This window comes from Capricornis sumatraensis, chromosome 21 (assembly GCF_032405125.1).
Source record: "Capricornis sumatraensis isolate serow.1 chromosome 21, serow.2, whole genome shotgun sequence".
In the NCBI taxonomy this organism is placed as follows: domain Eukaryota; kingdom Metazoa; phylum Chordata; class Mammalia; order Artiodactyla; family Bovidae; genus Capricornis; species Capricornis sumatraensis.
In genome coordinates this window covers 6828492-6853179 of record NC_091089.1, presented here as the reverse complement: position 1 = coordinate 6853179, position 24688 = coordinate 6828492, and the positions used below count along the sequence as shown (strand labels likewise).

Here is a 24688-nt window from a genome sequence, read left to right as displayed (position 1 = left end):
CAGCGGAGGCTACTCGCAGGTAACCCCGTGACTGTCGGCAACAGCTGCGTCATTATGCCGTCGGCTTGTGGCTACTGATTAAAAACACGGTATCTTTGAAGCTATTCTTGGAACGTTAGGACGTTTTCACCTCAGACTCCCTTACGCTGACTGTACAAAACTGCACACACCGCACAGCGATACGTACACAGCAGGCGACCCCAGCATGCTCCTCTCCACGAGGTGGTGGAGATGCAGGTTTGCCATAACGAATGCCAGCTCCTCCTCCCTCTGCAAAGGCAATTAAAAGAAGACATGCGTCGGCAGAGATATTTTCACTGTTCACAGGATCGCTGTTTCTGATCGCAGCACATGCATCACAGAGAGATGTGGTTTCTTACCATCTAAGACCCCGCGGCGCTAACTCACCATCACTGCCTGATAAGACTTAAGACGTCACAGTGACGGCAGGACCACAAGGCACCCAAGACACACAGTGCGTGGAACCAGAAGCATTAACACCCTAGCACTCGTGAAACATCAGAGTGCCCTGTGACATATGCTGACTGTGAGAATATACAGTTCATTCCAGGTTGTTTCAAAGGCTTTTCAGAGATGAAGAGGACGCCGGTGAGACCCACCATGGGGTCAGCCAGAGTCCTGGCGTCTGTGCGGCCAGCCCAGGTGGACAACTCACGAGCCCGAACAAGCCGCGTGCGTCCTGGTCCACAGTCGCCGTGTGCGGAGGGAGGGTGGGAGGAAGAGCAGAGGCCACGGCAGGACGAGGCAAGTGGTCTGGAGTCTGGCGTGGGGCCCGGACGCTGCCTCGCCATCGTGAACACGTGTGAACTGTTCCACAAGCAGCTTGTTCACAGGCCGCAGCCACAGAGGCGAGCCGGCCAGGCCCCGTGGGGAGCAGGACACTGTCGCCCCTCGCTGCCACTACCGCCCAGGGGATGAGAAGGAGCTGGTAGACTGGAAACCACCCCAGGGAGAGGATACGCCTGGGGGGCTGCTCCCCCGTCATGAGCAGAGACACCGGTGAGCACCCGGGGTGAAATGGGCAGGAAGAAGCTTCCGCAGAGGAAGGGTGCGAAGGAGCGGCAGGCGGCAGTGTGGACTAGCTTGAGGGGAAAGGACGTCCTGGGAAATCACAGGGTGACGGGAACCCAGCACACGGGCAGGAAGGGCTCATGCCGTGGGTGCGGGCAGCAGCGGGACCCCGGGTGGAAATGTGGAGTCGTGAGGGGGCAGCAGGAACCGCACCCTCCGCCCCACGTGCGACGGCAGCGACGTGGGTATTGACGGGGGGCTGCAGGGTGGGTGTGTGCTGGGCTCACCTTCCAGAGCCCCACCACCAGGCCGGGGGGCAGGCAGAAGACCCGCATCAGCCTGTCGCCGCCCACTGCGCTGGACTCGGTCAGCTGGCTCAGCTGGTACTTGGTGATCAGAGAATGCCATCGGGGTCTTTGAACGTCATGCCAAAGAAAGCAGAGAGGAACATGAGCATTGGCTGGCCCGTGCTGCCGACGCTCTTCAGTGCATCTAGAAAGACTTCTAGGAACCTCTAATCATGCACAGGAAGCTCCTAGGGAGAGACAACCTGCATAAATAAAAGGCAAACCAGGTAAGCCCAGCATTCTCCCCAGCCCCTGCCCTCGCTGCAGTGAGCAGCAGCATCACCCAGGGGTGAGGGGAAGGGCCGTCCTCACAAGCCTGGACACCATCGCCACCAGGAGCAGAGCCTCAAAGTACGGCCCTCAGTAACGCAGATGAAATCCCTTGCTGCTGCTGCTGCTGCTAAGTCGCTTCAGTCGTGTCCAACTCTGTGCAACCCCATAGACGGGAGCCCACCAGGCTCCCCTGTCCCTGGGATTCTCCAGGCAAGAACACTGGAGTGGGTTGCCATTTCCTTCTCCCTTAAATGGCAAAAAAGGAGCAGTCCACTGGGCTACCTGAAAGCAGAGTCACCTCTTCAAGTTATTATCAAGAACAACTCAGAAATACTGGAAATTGTTAATGTCAGAAAATAGATTTAAACCAAAATCACAAGGGTTTTCATGAACGAGATGCAGCGTGAACTGTTAGGATTGAGAGTCTGAGAGTAAGTAACTCCCACGTGCAGAACACAGCTCTGACACACAGATCAACAGAAGGAAACCACGCTATCCGCTCCACCGCAGCGGACGGAGGTGTCTGTCCTTCCCGGAGGCAATCCGGGAAACTGGGAGGGAGAGGAGCGCTCACTGGCTGGTTGACACAGCTCAGCTGCCATCAGAGGGAACTCTCTAAGGAGCGGGGGGCCCTCCAGCACCTAAGGCACACGCCAGCTGGTGACAGGTGTTCAGATGTTCGTTAGGCAGAAGCATGTAAAAGTCAGGGTGTTCCACTGTGCACTCTTTGAAAGCAGAGGGGCTGTAAGCATGGAAACCAGACCCACCCATGGCTACCTGACCACCTGAGCCCCTCACCCGGCTTCTTGCACTAAGAACCACACAGGTTAGGTGAGCGTGGGTGTGAGGCAGCGATCTAAAAACACACCCCAAGGGCGAATACCCTGGCAGCAGCTGAACCCCAGGCTGGGGACCGAGTGTAGAGTTAGGAGAACCAGAGCTGAACGCTTAGCTCCAACCCTGCACACGTCTCAGCGTGACTTCACCTGTGTCTGGGGAGACAGCCCCCGCCTTGGAGGGAGGGCGGGCGGGGGACGACAGGAGAGCTCCTCCCTGGAGCACTAGGCACCGCGAGGAGCTCCGGGGAGGCAGCCACTGCGATGACGTCGCCAAAGTGGATGCAAGTGGGCGGGGCTGGGAAAACACCCCGAAAGGAGCCTGACGCCCCAGCCCTCAGACCACAGCTCCAGACCGGTTTGATGAACACCACAGAGGCCATCCCAGTCCCCACTGGCCTTGGCCTTACAATTCACCCTGACGCAGAAACTAAGGCTGCCGGTGACCCGACATTTCTCCGGAATCCGGGAGGCAGAGCATCCCCGGTGACACAGCCAGCACAACACTAAGGAAGGCTTTCATTGGTTAAAAACAAAGTCCTCATGGAGGACACAAAATAAAAATCACCGTGTCTCTCCTTTGCCGTCACGCAGATGCATACGAGGGTTTGTATATCTTCACCATAGATGCATCTGCTCACAAACCTGGAATAAAAGTGTCGACCAACACAGATTCCTGAGAAGCACTTTCAGAGTTTGTTCACCACCGCTGATCAAATAAATGCTGGCTGAAGTTCAGTGAGTTTTAATGGAAATAAATTACATTAAATGAATTTTCACAGTGAGTTCTAGCTTTCTGTCACTGTGCATCCTGACTTGGATGACAATTTCAGGAACATAGTATCTTTGAGTGAGTTTACAATTCAACACCATCCATTTATGAACATTCATGAGCATTTTACTTTGATGCAAACTGTTCTGTCCTCATCCCTATAAACATAATCTCATGATGTGCCAGTAAGGTACTGTTCAGTCACGCTGGCACAGAGGCTGCAGACTCACTCTCTGAAAACAATTTCATGGTGCATAAAACCTAAACACTGGAGAAGGGAAATCTGGGGTCCACCATGATACCAGGTAGAATTTCAAGAGTCACGCAGATAAAGATACCATTCCAAAAAAGTAGCTGTTCCCAAAATATCTTTGGTTAATATAGCCAGGGGAAGCGATGCCAATGTTTTCCTTCACAGTAGTAAGCATATTTTCGGAATACAATAAAACCTGGACCCACTAGCACTAGGAATATGACACCCCTATTCACAGCATGACAGCCGGACCAGTGATCACGGGAAGAGCCCTCAGACAGCCAGCGCCAGAGGCCGACAGAGACAAGCGGCTCGGCTACAAACTGCAGTCGTCTCTGTAGTCAAGGCCACCGGGAAAGAAGGCAGTTCTACTGAGCAGAAGGCAGACGCTGCAGTGAGACCTCAACACCTTCCTCGGCAGGGGCTGGGAGAGCCCGTGGTGGGCCTGCAGCTCGAAGGGCGGTGAGAACAGTGCACTGCGAGGTCAGAGGGGCTGGGGGTGGGAGAGGAAGCGGCGCCAGACAAGGCAGCCGCCACCTCTGCACTTACACACGCACAGCCAGGAGCTCAGGAGGCCACACGTGACAAAATCCAGCTTAGAAAAGTCAGCACAACCGAGTTCTTAGGAAAACCAAAACCCGAAGAATGAGTGTGAACCCAGGGCACAGCCATCTCACTACGGAATAATAATAAGGACTCAATAAGCACCAGCAATAAGACACATAAGACCCGACGTATGTGCAGCAGTAAGACCCGATGTGCGCACTGGACGGTGAAAACCTGTGGTTTCACAGCAGCCATGCGCACTAAACACTACATCACAACCACCCTCACCCCATTTCACAGATGAGAATGTGGAGGCGCGGTCTGCAAGCCGCGTCCCTGGGTGGGAAGATCCCCTGGAGAAAGAAAAGGCAACCCACTCCAGGATTCTTGCCCAGAACACCCCACAGACAGAGGAGCCTGGCGAACCTACAGTCCATGGGACGCAGAGTCGGACTCGACTGAGCAACTAAACAACAACGAGCTTATCGACGCGATAAGCCCCTTCTTTTCCTATTCGACAGCAATCCAGAATGAAAGAGAAGGCTTGGACATGCAATCAAATCAAAATATACCACTGTTATTTTTGAATGATGAAAGGCAGGCCAAGTGTCATTCCACATGACACAGCCTCATGCAGCGGCACGCACCTGGTCCTACTGGGGGCTCTGGACTTGCCCATGAACACCGGCGTCACCCCACACAGGTCCAAGGTGGACAGCGTGGCCAGAGGCGGCCAGTCCTTGCCGTACCACGCGACGGTGACCGAGGAGTCATTGACGGAGAGGTCGGCGTGCTCCATGGTGTACTCTCGCCCATCAGCTCCTCTCAGGATGATCACCCAGCCGAGGCCAGACACTCTGAAGATGGAAGAGCGAGCGAGAAGGTCTGTCTCGTGGCAAAAAGTAAAAACGCAGGCTGCCACCTGTCATCTCTAAAGCACCTGGAACCCTAAAAGCCCAAGCTCCTAGCACACACCTAAGGCGCGTTTCCAGGCCATGGCAGCTCTCTCTTGGGACCTGTCCCCTCACCTCACAAACCCCCGTGGAACTGCTGCTCTGTGCCAGGAACCAGCAACACACAGATGAAGACGGCCAAGGCTCTGCCGCTCAGCAGGGCCTTGAATCTCCCGCTTCATCAGAGCCGACTACCAGGCCTCATAAAACCTTTGGACCATATATATGGGGTGGGAAAATACCATTCATTTTATAGATACACAAAACCAGAAAACATCCAACAGTCCCTCCCCATGTAAACCACACATAGAACCTGTATACACAGTACTCGGGGCTCAGGCCATCCTTCTTTGCTAACGCGAGGCCTACCTAAGGGCCTCCTTGGTCTTCACCGGGAGGCCTGTGTTGGGGTGCAGAGGTTTGAGAACCTGCGCTAGAGCCGCCTTTACAGAGGCTATCTGTTTTGTAAGATACTCCTTCTTCCAATATCCAGCTTCTTTATCCCCCGCTGACAGTAAGTTCATGGACAAGTCCATCTTCTCTGCCGGGTCAACTCTCCAATGAGATCTTTTAGGTGAAAAGGCAGCTGAGTAGAGTCTGATCCAAATAAAACTGGGGGAGGAGAGGAAACAAACGTATTAACGAAGAGACACTGCCATGCACCTGCCACGAGTGTCAAAGGAACACGCAGCAACTGGTCACGTGATTTAACAGCTAGTCAAGTAACTGTTGTCCAGTTATTTCCATGACCAAGTCAAGCTAAACGGTTCACAGCTGTTCAAGTGTCAACACGAAGGTCAGAGTTTTAGACTCACCAGCCCTAGAGACACACACTAACGGGAAATGCATGCTTCCCAGGGCCGAGGCAAACGAGCCATCTCATGTTATCCTGGTGTTATCCCAAGCAAGAGCTGCCTTCTCACACCAATAATTGAAAAGGTCTAACATAGGAGAAAGCAAGAAGGGTACGCAATGTGGCTTCCTAGCTTTTACACATGCGTGTCTTTGAAAAGATCAGAATGCAGTTTTATGCATACATACATATGTACACACACACACAGAGAAACGCTGATGGTGACTGACATGTATTCTAATGTTTTAACAATGAACATGGACTGCTTGCACAACAAGGAAAAACTGAAGACGGCTAGTAACACCTAACAACAGCTAACATTTCGGAGCACTAGCCCTGAGCACGCTTCAGCACTTCTCAGGCACGCACTCACTTCACCCTGCCAGCAAACCCAGGAGGTGGCGGCTATGACTGTCCCCTCTGCACGGACCATGTGACTGAGGCCCAGCTGCAAGGTGCCAGGCCCAGGTCTGCTGATAGAACCGCCACTGAGTCCTCACAGCCTCAACCCCTGCCTGTCCTTGACTCTCAGCAGCATGGACACATGGGCTCCAACAATCATATCCACACCCAGAGCGCCCACCAGCTGGGGCGCTGGAATTCCAACGCCACTCTGACCCAGAGGAGGCAAAGGGCAGGGGGTCACAGGAGTAGAGCAGCGAAAGGGGCTGAGCTGGGGGCTCCCCTCGCCAAAACTCTCCATCAGGAAGGAAAGGCATTCCAGAGGGAAACTAAGGCAGGAGTTAACATAGGGTTTCCTAGTGTGAAGGGCAAAATTTACATAATTAATTATTGACTAATTCCTGTCTCCGCGTTTCTATTGAATGCAAAAAAGGATGATCTGCAGGAGGCCTGGGAGGCAAGACTTCTGGAGGGGAAGGTCTGGAGGGGTCAGCCTTTTCAGACAGCACAGTTGGAGGGATCCTCCAACACTCTCCATGCAGGACTTCCCAGCAAACGAGCCAGGAGTCAGACCCCTGCCCACTACCAACATCGCTTTCTAGTATGAGTTTTTCTAGTCATTTCTCCCCTCACAAAATCATTTCACTCCAAGGCTTATTCATGTTTCAGCTCAAAATTTTACAGGCTTTTGTACATGGACTAACAGATGCAAAATAATGATCAGTTGAGAACATCCAGGTAATCTGAGCTCTTTCACCAAAATCCCTTGAGAAGATGCTTGCTTCTGAAAACTCCCTTTGCATAAATGCTTGTCCATGCTTTCTTCTGATTTACTCAGTCATTCCACTTCAGTGTTTTTCTACTTCAGCAAGATCTCCACTGAACCCCAAACTTCCCACCTCCGCACCACAGGAACTGCGGCTCGCTCTATTTTCCACAAGCTCCAGCGCTCACAAACTACAGAACACGGCCCGGAGACGGGTGTGAGGGGCAGGGCAGTGATGTCACACCCTTGGCTGGCCACAGGTACCACCCTACACTTTCACACACATTATCTCACTTAATTCACCATCGGTAGAGCCTCAAGAGAATAAAAAACATCCTACACAATTAAAATATTCAATATTACATATATTGTTCCACTTCATTATCTATAAAACACAAAGGTCAAGCTTAAGAGGCTTTTAGACAGTCCCTAAACCCAAAAACACTCATTTCTTGATCACAAAATGCCCAACCTGGTTAAAAAGCTAGAGCGGACTGAAGGGCAAGAGCTATCTGACTATGAGCCATGCACAGGAAGAATTCCATCAGGTTGGTCAGAAAATGGGGCCAATTTAACGTTCTGATAAACAGTGTTTCCCAGAGGACTGGAGAGAGCCAGGTTCAGCCCGATCCAGGCTTCCCTGTGACCCCCCACCACTACCGCAGAGCCAAGGGCTCATGCCGAGGGCTGCCCCATGCAGGAGGGGGGGACCCCACCCTCGTGACGCATCTCCCCGTAAGTCAACAGTGTAACTCGCCACGGGACGGCTCCTGTCCTCTCTTCAAACAAGGCTCATAAAGTACCAACTTCTCAGGAACATTCATGGTTTACCTGTTCAGCTGTTAACACGAAGTTGTTTTATGAAGTCTGGCTGTGAAATCAAGACTGTAACTCTTACGAATACAATTCAACTTATCCCACTAAGACTCTCCTCCATAAAAGAGAACAAACACGAGGGTAACTTCAGAAGAAGCTCAGATGTTTACAGCACAACCACTTCCAAGAAAGTGGGGTGGACAGATAACCGACAATAGAAGTGCAAGAATCTAACCACAGCTGAGGCTCCCAGTCTGCTGAGAGCCCAGGGCCTGCACCCCGTGGGCCTTGGACTGAGGGGACAAAGCCTAAGAAACTTACGGCTTAGCAGTTTATCTGAATAGTCTCAGTTCTGTCCTTGAATTAAGTAAGAACTCCCAAGAAGCTACAGTTCTGGTCATTTAGTCAACCCCCTCCTTGAAAAACGCCTCACTGCTCTTTGCTTCAGTGAATGTCTTCATCTCTGAGGGTCACTAGGGGAGAGACACACAAAACTTGCTTTCCATTCATTCTCGAACTATCTCAGGAGCTGACACTATGCATATATACTGACACAGACACGTATTTTCTCATACAGGAAATATCTTTTTAAAGTTAATAGATAAGAAAACCACCCTGACCAACCAGAGAATGGCATATGTCCCCTTCTTATTATGAGAACGTGGCTGGAGAGATTTTTAACATAGATTCTAGAACACAGAATTTAAATCTGCAGAAATGTATACCAGGGGTCCGATACTTTTTTCACCTTCCCCGCTGGCTCTGATGCAGCTGTTGCAGATCCCGCACTGAGAAGCGCTGTGCAGCTGTGTCTACATACCACAGCCCTGCCCCCTCCCTCTCCGCCCCCTCACCGAGTAAACCACCCCTGAAATCCGCATTCCCCTCCATCATGCTCTCTGCGCTGGTTGACACAGGGCTTCTGCGTGGGACCAACACCCATCTGACCCTTCTGATGTTGAAAACAGAGGGGTGTCACAGCTAAGACCCCACAACGCTCGCCAGAAGCTGGGGGGAGCCCACGTCTCACCCTCGAGACAACATTCTGAGCCGCCAACAGAGATCATAGCGACAGCACAGAAGAAGGGGTTTCACCCCTCTTCCCACGGACCCCCCACCAGCCCGGGGGCTCTGCGGGCCTCCTCTCCGGGGCAGAGGCTCCCTGGGCACACTCTGTCCTCCCCGCCCTCCCCTCACACCCCTGCACCAAGCACGTCCCACGGCAGCCAGGTTTTCTTCCTGCGGGGTCTGCTCCACAAGGCCCAGCGGGGCAGGTCAGGGCAGGTTCCATGCCAGCGCCGCGGGCTGCGGGGGAAGCCTGCCCACCTCTGGGGGACAGCGAGTCCTCCCAGAAAACAGACCTGAGGGCACTTTCTCCAACAGCTTCATCGAGAACAAGCGTGACCTTTTCCAGTTCATGCAAAGACTATCCCTTTCCTAAAACGCGGAAGGGCAAACCATTGAAAACTTCACCTGGGAGACATATGTCTGAAACCACTCTCGAAATTCTTCTACATTCTCAAAAATGGCTCAGAAGCTCTCTCTAGTTTTCACAACTTCCATCAAAATGCCACTGGACCCAACAGCAACGTGCAGTCTCCTTACTTGTCGTTGGCCAGGTGATAGAAGCGCCTGCTCACGCACCCGGCGCACAGCAGGGCCGCCGCATCCAGGTAGGACAGGATCTTCAGCAGGACCTCTGAGGGCAAACTGAGGGGCAGAGGGGAGGAGAGGAGTCAGAGCAGCTTCCAGAAAACACCTGGCCGTTCACCTCCCAACACAAGCAGCCCTTTCTGTGCAAGAGTCCCGGGGCTCCCATCTCAGCTCTGCCGGCGTCTCTCCCTCTGCCCTCCTTGGGAAGGAGGGACGCGGGCAGAGAAGTGAACGAGGCAATGTCAGAAAGCAAACGGTGAGCACCTACGAGCATAAAGCCCCACAGGGAGAACAAGGCCCGCCCCTCCCCTGGGCCTGTGGGCTCCCTCCCTCGCCCCCACCCCCAGCACCCCGCTCCGGCAGCAGGTGCAGGCCCCCAGCCCACTGCGCTGCCCCTCTCTGGAGGCTCTCCTCCAGGCCCTTTCGTCTCTGTGTTCAGTTCTCAGCTTAAATGTCAGCTCCTCAAGAGAAGTCTTGCCTGACCATCCCGCCCTACTAATCTGGATTAAAGAGTCCATTTGCTTTCTGGACAGCACGTACCCCAATTTATAACCCACTCCTTGTTTCAATCTGGGTCCTCCACAGGACTGGAAGCCTCATGAGAACACATGTGAGTGGCTCACCAACTGCCTCCTTCCCCAAGCAGAGCGTTTGGTTCAGAGAAGGCCCTCTGGTATCCATGGACAGATCAGCTAAAGCGATATTTGTTCTAGTTCTCCTATCAGATTATTGTATGACAGAGTCTATTCCCAGAGAAGAGTGAGAAGACAACTCTTGAGAGTGCCTTGGATGGCAAGATGAAACCAGTTAATCCTAAAGGAAATCAATCCTGAATTGGAAGGACTGATGCTGAAGCTCCAATACTTTGGCTGCCTAATGCAAAGAGCCTACTCATTGGAAAAGACCCTGATGCTGGGAAAGATTGAAGGCAGAAGGAGAAGGGGATGGCAGAGGATGAGATGGTTGGATGGCATCACCGACTCAGTGGACATGAGTCTGAGCAAATTCCAGGAGATAGTGAAGGACATGGAGACTGGCGAGCTGCAGTTCATGGGATCGCAAAGAATCAGACACGACTGAGCGAATGAACAACAAAATCCCCAGAGTGTATGGTTTAAAGTTTAAATCCACGTCCTTAGTTAAATCTTTCTTTTTTGGCTTTTCTTCTTTTTAAAAACATAGTGCAAGTATGGACACTGTTACCTGAGCAAGTTACGACGTGGTATTAAACGTTCAAAACTTGAACTCAGGTTTTCTGTGCGAATCTGCGTTCTGCAGCACGTGGACTAGGTGAGCCCGCTCCCCGCCCTGCAAGACGCCCCCGGTGGTGCCGACTTTCCAGGACTGCACACAACATTGAGCGCACAGCTGCTGCTCCAGAGACGTTAGTACGGTACTAAGCCACAGGCATTTCAGCATCAATTTCAAATAGCAAGTATTTTTATCAGTTTCTACAAATCTTGTTGTTGAGGGTCACAGAACGGAACCTGACATGACAGAAAAGGGTTCCCCAAATCCTGAAAGCCAAGTAAGTCAGAGACCTCCTGAGCTCTCCAAAGGACACACTTTAATCTTCTCTCTCTTTTTCCAAGGGTCTTTATCAAGTAGAAAGTGAATAATTGTGAAGAACATTTTTCAAAAAGGAAAATTAAATGCACTTGTCACTTTTACACGTTCGGCTTCATGAAACTCGTCTGATGATCACAGTGACAGGCTGTGATGACTCACAACCAGCTCTCCACGCTGTACCTTCTCCCCACACACGTCTATTCTTAGAGAGCTCAAAATAGCAACCTGGTGTATCCGGCACTAAACTTTCTCTAATAACGCCGCCCCTGCAGCCCTGAGCTGCGGCAGAGCACCTCGCCCCTTACCTGTCCAGAGACGCAGAGCAGCCTGCGCTGGGCCTTCTGCAGACCTTGTCCTGCTGGGCACGGTGACTCAGGGCAGCGGGGCCTGAGGGCAACATGGCGCCTGGCCTCGTTCTGAAAGCACACGGGGAAAATACTAATTACAAAGGCAAACTGTCCATTCCCCTCTGCGAAACAGAAAGGATTCATGCACTCCAAAGACGACTCGCTGTGAAACTTCGTCCACAGAAGGCGGGGGTGGCAGTCAGACATTCAGTGTCCTGAGCAAACCTGGAGGCTGGGCTGACTCTGCTGTGTCTTATAAACCATCAGCATATCAAAAGGTGCTACAGAAAGAACTAGGTGGAAACAGTGAAGCAATTATCCTTGAATCAAAAATAAATACATTTAAAAAAATAAAAAAGAGTACTGAATGGAAGCAAAAAGGGAAGATAAAATGTGCCAACTGTCCAGTTTAAATAACACAAAAGAAAAACGGTACAGTTAACATCAGTTCAGTTCAGTCGCTCAGTCGTGTCCGACTTTTTGCGAACCCATGAATTGCAGCATGTCTCAGTAGGGTTTAAAAAAAAAAAACTTAAATTCCTGAACTGGATCTGGCACCGTCCTCAGGCTTGCCCATCTTGGAGGGCTAACGAGCGGTCCCAGTTCTGGCTCCGGCAGTCACAGCCACAGGACCACCAAACACCCACCTGCTAAAATCAATGTTCACTACAGTCACCCCTCAAGACCAGCCACTCTCAACAGCAGCTGGCCAGGGACCTGAGACGCCCAGCCAGTCAGCAAGCGCACACCTCCCGGTGGACACGCTGCTTCTGCTGGGGCGATCTGGAACCTGCTTCCTTACCTGCCTCCACACACCTGACCCCCACCCCCCACCACACACAGACACAGCGATCACTGACCCTCCCAGCCAGCACACATTTCAGAATCAAGCAGAACCTAGAGCATGCAGCATCCACGTGCTTGGCTCACCAACGCTATGGCTCTGAGGATACACTCTGTTCACCACCGGTTTAATCACCCCATCCCATTTTTCCTACCAGATATGCATGATGACTGGGGGGCAAAGGAAAGGGACCCCAAGAACTTGGAAGACAGGGCAATAGTCTCTCTGGGAGTGCAAGAATGAAGTCCACATGGACAGATCAAAGAATGGCCCTTAACCGTGAGCACAGCCTGCTCTCAGGAGGCTTGGGGACGGCGCTGCCCACAGACTTGGCATCACCTGGTGCCTGCCGTGGAGACAAACAAGATCAGTGGACTTAAAGCTTGTTGGCTATGGATATCTTTACTTAAACAAAAATGTCAGTAGAAGCATAAAAATTAGTGCCCAGGTGGGATTCTCTGACTAAAGGGGGAGAGGGCATTGCAGAGCTTTCCAAACGAGCATCTCATCCTGCCCTCTTCCACTCTGCGTCTCTGCACTTGGCCAGGAAGTCAGGGAAGATGAAGAGCACCCGAGTGCCTTTGGCTGCGTGAAGCCGGGATGGAGGATCTAGACTGCACTCTGCGTCTCCTGGGTTGAGATGGCACCATCTCATCGAGATCTTCCAGCCATGCCCTCTAAACTCCAATCTGCACTTCATGCACACATGAAGCTCCCCCCATTTCTTTCCTTAGCACGCGTCACCAGACACCACACATTTCGCTCGCCCACTGGGGTGGAAGGGCTGTGCTGGCAGGGCTTCTTCATGAGGTCTACTCACTGCCTATCACCCACAACACCCCCAGCATGAAGAAGGCACTCAATAAATATTTTCTAAATTAATAACACATCGATCGAAAACGCAGACTCTCTCAGCATACACTACAAAATCTTATGTTTGTATTTCTCTCTTCAGAGGAAAAAACCAAACACATACACACAAAGAAAAGCAGTCTGCAAGGAAAGATAACAAGGTATTAACTGGTAATACATCTGATTCACAAGATTAGGGGATTATAGTTTTTGGCGGTGCTTGTTTTTAAACAGAACTTGGAAGACTAGAGAACACAGTGTACTCTCTAATATTTCCTGTGTACTGAAAATGTAATGAGTTGTAAGGGAGGTTTGTTGTTCTCATCTCAAAACTGAGAACCCCACACACAGGAAGGTCTGGGAGCACAGCTATCACAGCAAAAAATATCCTTTCAGCTGGAGCCTTGGTTCTCAAAGGCCCCCAAGCATTCTGGGCTCCAGGTCCTCTGAGCACACCCTGCAGAAAGCTTAAAACTTCTTTAACATTTTTCCCCAAAATTGTTACATTAGTGTTCCAGGTCAAGAGGGACTCCCCTGCCCACTAGCTCACATCTGTTTGAAAAGTACAGCCTATTTGTTCCTGTTTTGCTTTCCCATGATTAAACTAGATCCCCCAGCCCTGCACGGCCAGAGCAGAAGACTGAGGCTCTAATGAGGTAAGTAACAGTGACGCCTGTGTCACCATGTATCTTATCGTTTTGGACTTTGGCACCATTGAGAGCATATCTGCATTTCTCCACAAAATAAACTAACTGCACATTCTTCAGAGCTACACAGTTCACCACCAGAAGTCCCATGCATGTCATGAAGCTCTGTATGGCTACAAAGTTAAGCAGTGCGTATTAAGCTTTATAACTATTAAGATGACATTTAGTTTAAAACTTGTTTTTTTTTCAAGTGACAAACTTTACCTGATTGCTTTGAATTAAGTTCAGTATTTTAAAAACCTACTTTCTGGGCCTGATTCTTAATATCTGATAAATCAAAGAAATTAGACCAAGCAGAAACTAAGCCAACTTGACAGCTTTCTGTGATATTCTTACAGTTTAAGATATTTATACAAATTCATATTTTGTGTTAAAAAGATTTAAACATATTAAACACTTTGTGTGACTCTTTGTTAAAATCTAATTTTTTCTGCCTCAAGACATTAAAAATAACCACCTACTTAGACTATAACCATTCTTAAGATCTGACTTTCCTTGACCAAAAAGAATTTATATACCACCAAATCACAGACCGCCATGTACACTTCCATGCCAGGCATAATTACAGGCATTCTAATTACATCATTTCAACAAGAAGTTCACTCAACTTACAAAGTAATAGAAGATTCATTATGTAACAATCATCCTGCTTCCCACTAACAGAACCTTATATATAAAGACTAATTTTAGTAACAGTGGCAAATTGATTTAAAGTTCAATCTTCCTACTTTAAATTCGTCTTTCTCTCCTACATAATAGAAATTTTGCAGGCATTATCACCATTTTGTCACGAGGCTTGTGATATGTGGAGCGTTTACAGCTATTCTCAAGAACCAACTATCACTGTAATACCTAGGGAGGGGGGCCCTGCTTCTGAAACTAGTGTAAACGGGGTAATGGATCCTGGCAGGATGGACACGGGACACAGTCCTGGAGATTCAGGGGGAAAAAAATATTCCTTAAGTAGTTGAGCTGGTAAGTAGTAGTCATGTAGTGTTAGTCACTGCTTAGTAACAGAATCCTTTTCTATGCTTAAACACAGACATCTGGTTTATTAGAAGGCATAATATGGCAGACTTTCTATATCCATAAATCGATATCTACAAGCAAAAAGAGAGTCTTCAAGAATCCAAACGGTCCTTAGCACTATTCCTCCACCTTGCAAGCTAACTGGGAAGACCGGTGCAGAGCTAGGAACAGCTCAGGATGAAAGAAAGGGATGTAATAAGACATGAAGACAGCACTAGGGATACTTCCTCCGACATTCACTCTGTGAAGTGAGCCACTATCCTTGGAGTTAAGCTGAAGTTCCTTTTGGAAAGCAGTTGCCGCCTCCTGCGCCCTGCCCCTCCCCGACCTCACTCCTCCTATCTCCTTCTGTGACTGCATAAGAGGACCACCCTTCAGCCGCCGGGCACCGCGAGAGAACTGGAGGGAAGACGAGCCCCCTGTCACCAGAACAACACCACCACACATACACACACCCTCCTCCGCTTGGACAAGAAGACTGCAGAAGAGAATCGGGGAACGAGCACCGAGGGGTGTCTGTCTATTAACAGAAGGCATCCCCTCAGGGTCTGCTCAGAAACGCAAACCTGGCCGTGATGGCGGAGGTGCAGCTCCCAGACCAACCTGCCTAAAAGCGTTACCTGGTTAGGGGGCTGAGTCCTCCATTCGTGAACTGGGTGCAGGAGAGAAAATTGATTATGTTTTGATAAGTAGAATCGACTTTTCTAAAGTCATAAAAAAGACAAAAACCCGGCCCCAGAATTAGGTAGGAAATAACTTCGGGAACATGCTTTGGAGGGGAGCCTTGCCGGCTACGCGGCGCGGGAGCGCGGAGATTCCCACCTGCCCGCGTAGGTGGGCGCGTCCACGCGGCGGCTCTCCGCGAGGGCTGCTCCAGGTCTAGGGGCTCGCACGCCCCCGTACCCCCAGGGCCCACTAACTGAGTGAACCGAGGAGACAGAATATTCCAGGGAAGCTCCTCGACTTGTACCGTGACTTGGAGTTACCCCCACGCTTCCAAGTTTTAGACACTTCCTCTCTCCGTCCTTCCAGACCTTTCCCGCGCTAACAGGTCGGAATCAATGAAAAGAAAGAGAAAGGGAGGCGGGGGAGCGAGGGGCTAGTCCTGTCGGGGCTCCCGGGCGCCCGCCCCAACGCCACCCCACCCCCGGAGAGTCACCTGAGCCCTGCGCGCCCCGCGGCAGCGCCGGGGCTCCCGAAAGCTGAGCCAAAGCAGCCAAGAGGCGGGGGCCGCGCCAAGAGGCACTGCCATTGCAGCTGCAAGAGCCGGCCGCGTCCGATCGCCATGGATACCCAGCGCCGACGCTCCTCCTCCTGGCCGTCGCACCGCCCCGGGACACGTCCCCTCGCTGGCGCGTGCGCAGAGGAGCTGTGGGGGGGCGGGGCCGAGAGCAACTCCGCCTATCAGCCGGCTCCAGGGGACCTGGCGCCGACGCCGACGCCGACGCCGAGGACGCCTGGCGGCGGCGAGAGCGCAACGCGGACTCTGTGCTTCCACGCAGGCTCTGAGAGTGCTTCGCCCTCCCCACCTGCTGGCTCTGGGGTAGTCTTCGCTACTTCCTGCCCGACTTGTTTAAGAACACCAAACGAAAAGGCTACATCGTCTGCCCAGAGGCAACAGCAGGGCCACAGTCAGACCGAGAATTCCCCAGTTGGCACGGCCCCTTCTAGTGGGACACCGGGATAGGCGGTTTGTAACCGCGAACTTGATTTTTACAAGTTCCTGAAGTACGCAGCGCCAGGGGCTCCCATCCCGCCGGCCACCAACAAAGCCCCGCCTTCCTGTCCCGCCGAGGCGCGTGGCGTCCGCACTGGGGCGTGAGGGAGGCCCCGAGGCGTCCGCGCGCGCCCCGGCTGCCTTGCACTGTGGGAGATGTAGTCCTTGAGCGTCCCGCGCCGCGGCAGTTCCGGGAGGAGTGCCGCCCTCGAACTACCACTCCCAGGGCTCCTAGCGGTCTTCCAGGTCCCTTTGCGAGGGGCCTGCAGGGGATCAGGTGAATGTCAGCAGAGAAAGGAATCCAAGTACTTTCAGTCCAGTGAAAGGAGAGCCGAAGGGAAGGGAAACTGGGCGTCAGCTCCTTTCGGGAGACGTTCTGTCTTGATTGACGCAGTTGGAGCTAACGTTTTTGCCGAACACGCCCGTGCAGCGTCACCGGTGTGGACGCGAGCGCTCGAGCCCGCGCCCGGCCGGGTGTGTGGCAGGTGGCGAAGGTCTGCTCTTCACAGCTGGCGTCTTCCCTGAGCGGGGCGACCTTCTGGGAGCATGATCTGCACTCTCCTGAGAGCTGTGCGGTGCACGGAGAGGCTGCATGGGTGCTCCGGGAAGCCATGGTTTCTGCCACACTCCGTGCCTCACAGGGCTTGGTCGCAGACTGAGCCCAGATGGAGATGGGGGCTGCAACAGAACACGGCGGGGCGACCTAGGTATATTTGGGGAGTCAACCAGAGATCCATCTGGACGCAAGGACGGAGCCCCCAGGGCGCAAAGGAGGACGGCAGCAAGCAAGTGTCTGTGCACAGGAGTCAGGGCGGGGAAACTGTCCTCTCAACGTCACAGAAAGGTAAAGGGGATTCCGTGTAGCGATCAGTCTCTCAGCAAACGTGACGGGAGCTGCCAACGCCCTTTATATAAGTTCAGAACCGATAATAAACGGTTCACGCAAATTAAAAGGTAGAACCGTTGAAGGCAGTTCAGAAGCAGAGAAGATAGGCCTGCAATTTTCTTCCCAGATTTGAGAATTCACATTTCACGGTTGATTTTGATGCAACTTTGCTGAATTATGCCTGTAAGACTTTTCTCAACTTTTACTAATTTGGTGTGGAGAGAGCTTATAAAACCGTTGTTTGATGTTTTGTAACAGACAAGTAGATTTCCCAGGTGTTACTTCATCTCATTTGAATCTCACCGTTTACTTTTTCAGACAGGCTCAGTAGTATGTATAAGGCTAATTTCCCCAGTTTTGCACAACTAAAAATTGAATGTGAGTATTTCTAACTTCAGTTTCCTAATAGCCACGCCAGTACCTCTTAGGACAACCACACCTATCTTTAGTCTCTAAGAATAGCGCTGTCTCTGACATTTGGCCCTTAGATGCAGTGCTGTTTTTTATTTATTATTTTGATCAGTGGGAGGCAGTTTTAGAGGCTTCCATTCGACTTTTCTGATTATGGTATGGTGGGCAATGCACCTCAAAGGACCTAGTTTAGGGACTATTGTTGCTGATGACTGAGTATAGCCATTCCAGTTACACTTTGAAAATCAGGGAAATGACCATCTGGTAAGTCCACCCAGCTGTGACCCTCTTACATGCCAGGCTCTTTATTACATAGCCACCACAGGTACTCAACAGAGGGACCATAGAGACTGCTTAGGTTATTGATGTCAGCTTAGACTCTGTCCGGTGTACGTTGAAGTGTCCCCTTTTCCAGCATAGGGTCACCAAGTTAATGGCTGAGGAGCTCTAGTGAAGGACCAAGGGAATCTTATGCTTGCGCAAGTGCCTCCTGATGGAGTTGGCCTTCCTTCGGTAAATGAATGCCAGGAGTGAAGAGCGGTCAGGTCCAGAAACCGAGCTGTTCATTGTCATGACTGTTGCCACCTGGCTTCAGTGCTGGGCCATCCCCAGGGCTGTCAGAGCACCTGTGGGCAGTGTTTTCCAGGCCCCCCTCGGGACAGCCAGCCCTGGTGTCCGACACCCACTTGAGTACACCCACAGTTCGCTGTGGCAGTGCTGTCATTTTTACTTCACTTAATGTGGACCACGCTCGCTCCATCTTTCCCAGCACGAGCCGAGCTGTGCACCAGCTCCCAGGCTGCTTGTCAGACTTCAGTGTTTGATCGGAGAGTGCTGGTCAGTCAGCTCCCGTTCGTCCCAGTCTGTATTTTGCGCCCCTTCCCGTCTCCCTTAGGATATGGCTGGCTCTGCTGGTGGGGCCTCCGGCCGCTTCAGGGCTGGGGTAGGCCATTTCCTCCTTCCTTCCAGTTACATTTGTACCCTGGTCAGAGCACGTGTCTTGCAAGGTGGAAGTCCCCACCAGGTCTTCGAGCAGGAGGAAGAGCTAGCCTTTAACTGGGAGGCGTGAGCTGCCACTTCATGTGGGAGGGTTCAGAGGAAGTGGATCAAAGGATTTCCTAATCTTAGTAAGGAGGCATTAAGATCAAGTACCTAAAGTACCAACTCCTCAGCCCTGCTCCCAGAGTTGGCTGTGGTTCTTTCCAAATAACTTTTCAAGTGATTCCAATGCGCAGATTTGACAGCAGCTGCTCCAGAATACGCGCCGACCCCTCCCGTGCCCCAAACCCACATCTCACCTGCTGGAAATCCTGAAGCCAAGGGCATCCAGCTCATGTCCGGCACACGTGTAACCAGGGGTGTTTTCTCTTTACAGTGAAAGAAGCTGGAAGAGATTTTACCTACTTAATAGTGGTGCTTATTGGAATCACCATTACAGGTTGAAATCACAGCAAGTATAAACCTCCTGAATGTCTTTTTCTCTCTCCATTTGTCTCGTTCTTGTTTTGCTAGATCTCCTTTTTCTGTGATTTTCAGGTGGCTTGTTTTACACGATCTTCAGAGAACTTTTTTCTTCATCTAGTCCGAATAAGATATATGGGAAAGCCCTAGAAAAGTGCAGATCGCATCCTGAGGTTAGTCTTCAAGGCTGAGTTATTCCAACTCCGATAATAGGGAGGAAAAAACGTTGGGGTGACCGGGGGAGTGGTGGGCAGAAGTCACATAGTGGTTCTGAGACTGGTGAAATTTATGTAATAAATTGGAATGGTTGGGTTGTGATTATGTTATTAGCTCCTTGTTCGCTACTTGAAATGCTTTGATTTATGGGCAGCACCCAGAGGTCCATACAGGGACATTTCAATTCTAATTGTAAAAGCTTAAGACTATACCAGCATGTTAAACTCATGCACTAAGTGTCCAGTCTTTTTAAAAACCTGATCCATGACCTCATGATCATAGTGGGAATTGTTGGAGCTTACTGAGAGCATAGTGTGCACCACACACACTGCCCAAGGTCTGAGCGCTCATTCGCACGAGAACCACTCATGCCAGGCACGGTCTCTATCCTGCATGCAGAAGAACACTGACATTTAAAGAGAGTAAATTAACAAAGCTAAGATGACCAAGCCAGTAAGAGGGAGAAAGTGATTGTGTTAGTCTCTCAGTCATGTCTGACTCCTTGCGACCCCATGGACTATACCCTGCCAGGCTCCTCTGTCCATGGGATTCTCCAGGCAAGAATCCTAGAGGGGGTTGCCATGCTCTCCTCCGGGAGATCTTCCCGACTCAGGGATCAAGCCCCGGGTCTCCCACATTTGTAGGCAGATTCTTTACCTTCTGAGCCACGAGGGAAGCCTGATAAGAGGGAGAGCCAGAACCTAGTCCAAGTTTGTCTGATTCCAGATCTTATGTCTTAAGCACAGCCTGCCTGAACCAGGAGTAGGCAGGCGCAGAAAAGCTACGTTGATTGTTTTTTTTAAAGGATCCCATCAAGAAGGAAGTTTTCCATAGGGCTTTCCAGTCACAGAGAGAAAGCCAGTGTAGCCTGTGAAGGCCCAGATTTCTTACTCCCTGAGTGCAAAGCTTCAGCATTGAAAAATCTAATTCATTGAAGGCTTAATTCTTGTACTTTGAAAGAATATGGCATATAGCATCATAAATCGCATGGCTGTTTCTCATTTAGACCAAGGAATAATAGCAAAGAGACAGTCCCTGGGGGGGGCGGGAAGGTTTCGAACCCGCAGACGCTGTCAGCGTAAGTCCTGTCAGCATCCATGCCCTGCCCTGCGTTTCCCTGGGCACCGCCTCCGTGTGCTCCATCAGTGTCTAGTCTCGTCAGGACGGAAGCCTCAGGAGCTAACGGTCTCTGACGTCTTTCCTTCTTACTGAACTTGGGCGATCTGAGAGCCGTGGAGGAGATGCCACTCTGAGTGAAACTCAGCAGGGAATAAGGAAGTTCCCACTGTAGTTACTGGAGAAGGAAATGGCTACCCACTCCAGTGTTCTTGCCTGGAGAATCCCAGGGACAGCGGAACCTGGTGGACTGCCGTCTATGGGGTCGCACAGAGTTGGACACAACTGAAGCGACTTAGCAGCAGCAGCAGCAGCAGCACTGTAGTTACTGGGAAACCTAATTCTACCTGACAAGATATGCTTTACACACTACAATGACAAATATGACCAGTTGCATAGTTAAATGTTGGAAGAGACGAAGAGTTGCTGCGTTGTTCACAAACTAGCCATTCAGTGATTTTCAGCATTTGGAACAAAACAGAACTTCCCTGAATAAATGCGGAGTGGGATGTTTTCAAGCTCATAACTAAATTTGCTGCCTGAACGAGCTCTACAAAGAATAATTAAACTTTAACAGCTTGATTTTCTCAGCATTTATTAGGGGCCTGTTCTTTGCCAGGCACTGTGACTGACTGAAAAACAGAAAATTCTAATGTTCTGATACTGACATGTTTACTCTCTTATAGTGAATTATTTGAAGAATTGTCCCATTTGTTTCAAATACATAGTTCTTTAATATGTCTCATCTTACCTATTACTTCTTTTTCTTTATGTCTGAAAATTTTGATACTGAAGACACTCAACAAACAAACTAAATATTTCTAGAGTTGAAGCAATATTTGTTTTACTTTCATATCAAATTTGTATTTTATGAAAATATTCCAAAGTATTTGCATTTTCAGTTTAGTAAAAATTTCATTTCTGCTTCATTGTGAGTTTTCCCATTAGGAATAATGGTTTCCTACCCCTCGATCTGGTGTGCTTTAAATAGGGTCATTTGTTTTTATATGTGTGTTTTGGAGAAGGAAATGACAACCCACTCTAGTATTCTTGCCTGGAGAATCCCACGGACAGAGGAGCCTGGTAGGCTACAGTCCATGGGGTCGCGAAGAGTCGGACACAACTGAGCAACTTCCCTTTCCCTTTAGTGACTAAAGTATCATTTTGCTCTCATAAGTTTTAGTATCAGACACCATTGGGTAAATGTTGCTAAAAATGTTCAGTGGACATTAATTAGAGTGAACTCTGGGAGATAATGAAGGGCAGGGGAACCTGGCGTGTTACAGTTTGTGGGGTCACTTGGTTTGTCAGAAAATATTTTTCCAGGAAGCTTTAAAAAACCATAACCTTGACAGAGCAGGCCTGGTCTGTGTCCTTTAGGTCATCAGTGTTTTCGGTGAGCCCGTCAAAGGCTATGGGGAGGCGACACGGCGAGGCCGAAGGCAGCACGTTAGGTATGGGATCAGCCGGGATCCGGGGGGCTGGTGGGAGAGGCTTAAGTGAGAGGAAGTCAGGCTTGTGTTCTTTCACTTTCTTGACAGCTTTATTGAATACACAAAAGATGGGCTGAAACACATGCGAGTGAAGTTCTACATCCAGGGCTCGGAGCCTGGGAAGCAGGGAACCGTGCATCTTGAAGTGAAGGAGGTGAGCCGTGTGGGGCAGGGGTCCCAAACCCGGACTCATGGAAGTGCCGAGGGGAAAGCAAGGCCTTGATGCTCTTTCGTTTATGTTTTTCTTTTCTTCCAGAACCCAGAAAGTGGTGAATATGAATTTCGATATATATTTGTAGAACTTGAACCTTATTCTAGAACTATTGTCATTGAAGATAATCGATCCTGAGACAATCAGAAGAACAAGCAAGCTTGTGTTTCCTAATGAGTGTCGCAGGCTCTGATCATCACAGCCCTTGGCCAGCCTCTGTTTTGAATAAAACAGGAGGGAGTGAAGCTCATAAAAGTGAAGGCTACTGGGTAGTTGTTACATTTAGACAAACTGAATTAGAGATTTTCTCTTAGAGTGAAAAATCATGAAATAGAGCATACTTTATGTTAAATCTTTGCATTAATGGTCACAGGCAGAGTTTCTGCTCTACTGAACATCTTATATGATAAATTTTTCATTATTAAAAGTTTTACACCATGTAAATAAAGTTCAGTATTTAATGCTTTTTTATGTTGTATATAATCTGTGAAATAAAATTGAAACTAATAAGATGTTCATTTGAGAAAGGAGTACATCAAGGCTGTATATTATCACCTTGCTTATTTAACTTATATGCAGAGTACATCTTGTGAAGTCCTGGACTGGATGAAGCACAACCTGGAATCAAGATTGCTGGGAGAAATATCAGTAACCTCAGATATGCAGATGACACCACCCTTATGGCAGAAAGCAAAGAGAAACTAAAGAGCCTGTTGATGGAAGTGAAAGAGGAGAACGAAAAAGCTGGCTTAAAATTCAACATTCAAAAAATTAAGATCATGGCATCCGATCCCATCACTTCATGGCAAATAGATGGGGAAACAATGGAAACAGTGAGAGACTTTCTTTTCCTGGGCTCCAAAATCACTGCAAATGGTGGCTGCAGCCATGAAATTAAAAGATGCTTGCTCCTTGAAAGAAGCTATGACAAACTTAGACAGCATATTAAAAGGCAGAGACATTACTTTACCCACAAAGGTCCATCTAGTGAAAGCTATGGTTTTTCCAGTAGTCATGTATGGATGTGAGAGTTGGACCATAAAGAAAGTGAGCACTGAAGAATTGATGCTTTTAAACTGTGGTGTTGAAGACTCTTGAGAGTCCCTTGGACTGCAAGGAAATCCAGCCAGTCCATCCTAAAGGAAATCAGTGCCAAATAATCATTGGAAGGACTGATGCTGAAGCAGAAGCTCCAGTATTTTAGCCGCCTGATGAGAAGAACTGACTTATTGGAAAAGACCTGATGCTGGAAAAGATTGAAGGCGGGAGGAGAAGGGGGTGACAGAGGATGAGATGGTTGGATAGCATCACTGACTCGATGGACATGAGTTTGAGCAAGCTCTGAGAGTTGCTGATAGACAGGGAAGCCTGGCATGCCAAAATCCATGGGGTTGCAAAGAGACGCGACTGAACTGAATAAAAAGATGCCCAAAGCAGCTTCTTTCCATCTATTTTGGAATCAGACTCGAGATGAACATTTAAAAATATTTGAGAACTAACCGTTTTAAGATGTTTTATCTGTGTTTTGCTACCAGACATTCTCAGGTATTCCTTTCCTGGCAAAGCAGTCATGGAAGCTACCACTTAGTTGGGTAGGATTGGTCCTCCCCTCAGTGGCATTTTCAAAAGTCTTCTATGAGAATTAGGGTCACAAGGCATCGTTTTTGCCCTGAAGTTATTGACCATGCATTTACAGCACACCAAGAGGTAGATGTCAGTCTTCTGCAGCCCCGGCCACACACCTGCACCGCTAAAAGTACCTCCTGCCAGATGTGGTCTCATCAAGTCCTCACATTCACATGGGGCCAGCCGGCTAGATGGGGGACATGGGGCTCTACTATTCTGTACTATTACTGGGAACCAGAAACAGATGTTCTCATTTATGCATTCAACCTTACAATGCCTTTTAAGGTATCATTTTCATTTTTGTACCTTCAGTTCTTAACATATTTGGAAGATAGTAGGTTTTCAAAAGTTAAAAGATGCTTACTCCTTGGAAGTAAAGTTATGACCAACCTAGATAGTATATTAAACAGAGACATTACTTTGCCAACAAAGGTCCGTCTAGTCAGTTCAGTTCAGTTCAGTCGCTCAGTTGTGTCCGACTCTTTGCAACCCCATGAATCGCAGCATGCCAGACTTCCCTGTCCATCACCAACTCCTGGAGTTCACTCAGACTCGCATCCATCGAGTCAGTGATGCCTTCCAGCCATCTCATCCTCGGTCGTCCCCTTCTCCTGCCCCCAATCCCTCCTATGGTTTTTCCAGTGATCATGTATGGATGTGAGAGTTGGACTGTGAAGAAAGCTGAGCACCAAAGAATTGAT

At 49.8% G+C, this 24688-nt stretch overlaps 2 protein-coding genes across 2 annotated transcripts in view; one reads left to right on the top strand and one right to left on the bottom strand.

The window, feature by feature from the left end:
- The window catches only part of FBXO15 (F-box protein 15), a 29353-nt gene extending 17882 nt beyond the window's left edge, over nucleotides 1–11471 (bottom strand). Inside the window, exons 1-6 of the mRNA XM_068993970.1 lie at nucleotides 11377–11471; nucleotides 9455–9559; nucleotides 5382–5624; nucleotides 4707–4916; nucleotides 1320–1446; nucleotides 188–270 (exon numbers count right to left, since the gene is read on the bottom strand). Of these exons, the coding sequence (XP_068850071.1) occupies nucleotides 188–270; nucleotides 1320–1446; nucleotides 4707–4916; nucleotides 5382–5624; nucleotides 9455–9559; nucleotides 11377–11471 (863 nt within the window). The remainder of the gene's footprint in view (nucleotides 1–187; nucleotides 271–1319; nucleotides 1447–4706; nucleotides 4917–5381; nucleotides 5625–9454; nucleotides 9560–11376) is intronic.
- Nucleotides 11472–16840: 5369 nt separating this feature from the next.
- On the top strand, nucleotides 16841–23719 carry TIMM21 (translocase of inner mitochondrial membrane 21). Its single transcript, XM_068993779.1, has 6 exons — nucleotides 16841–17411; nucleotides 19240–19302; nucleotides 19401–19498; nucleotides 22038–22111; nucleotides 22199–22304; nucleotides 22407–23719. Exons 1-6 carry the CDS (start codon nucleotides 17114–17116, stop codon nucleotides 22497–22499), a joined length of 732 nt encoding a protein of 243 aa, XP_068849880.1. The 5' UTR covers nucleotides 16841–17113; the 3' UTR covers nucleotides 22500–23719.
- Nucleotides 23720–24688: the final 969 nt, after the last annotated feature.

Bases quoted from the DNA above. Each gene is read 5' to 3' on its own strand.
- TIMM21 (XM_068993779.1), top strand. From the start codon at position 17,114: ATGATCTGCACTCTCCTGAGAGCTGTGCGGTGCACGGAGAGGCTGCAT. The intron at 19,499-22,037 runs GTTAGTCTTCAA...TGTGTCCTTTAG, and splicing joins AGTGCAGATCGCATCCTGAG to GTCATCAGTGTTTTCGGTGA. The intron at 22,112-22,198 runs GTATGGGATCAG...CTTTCTTGACAG, and splicing joins GGCCGAAGGCAGCACGTTAG to CTTTATTGAATACACAAAAG.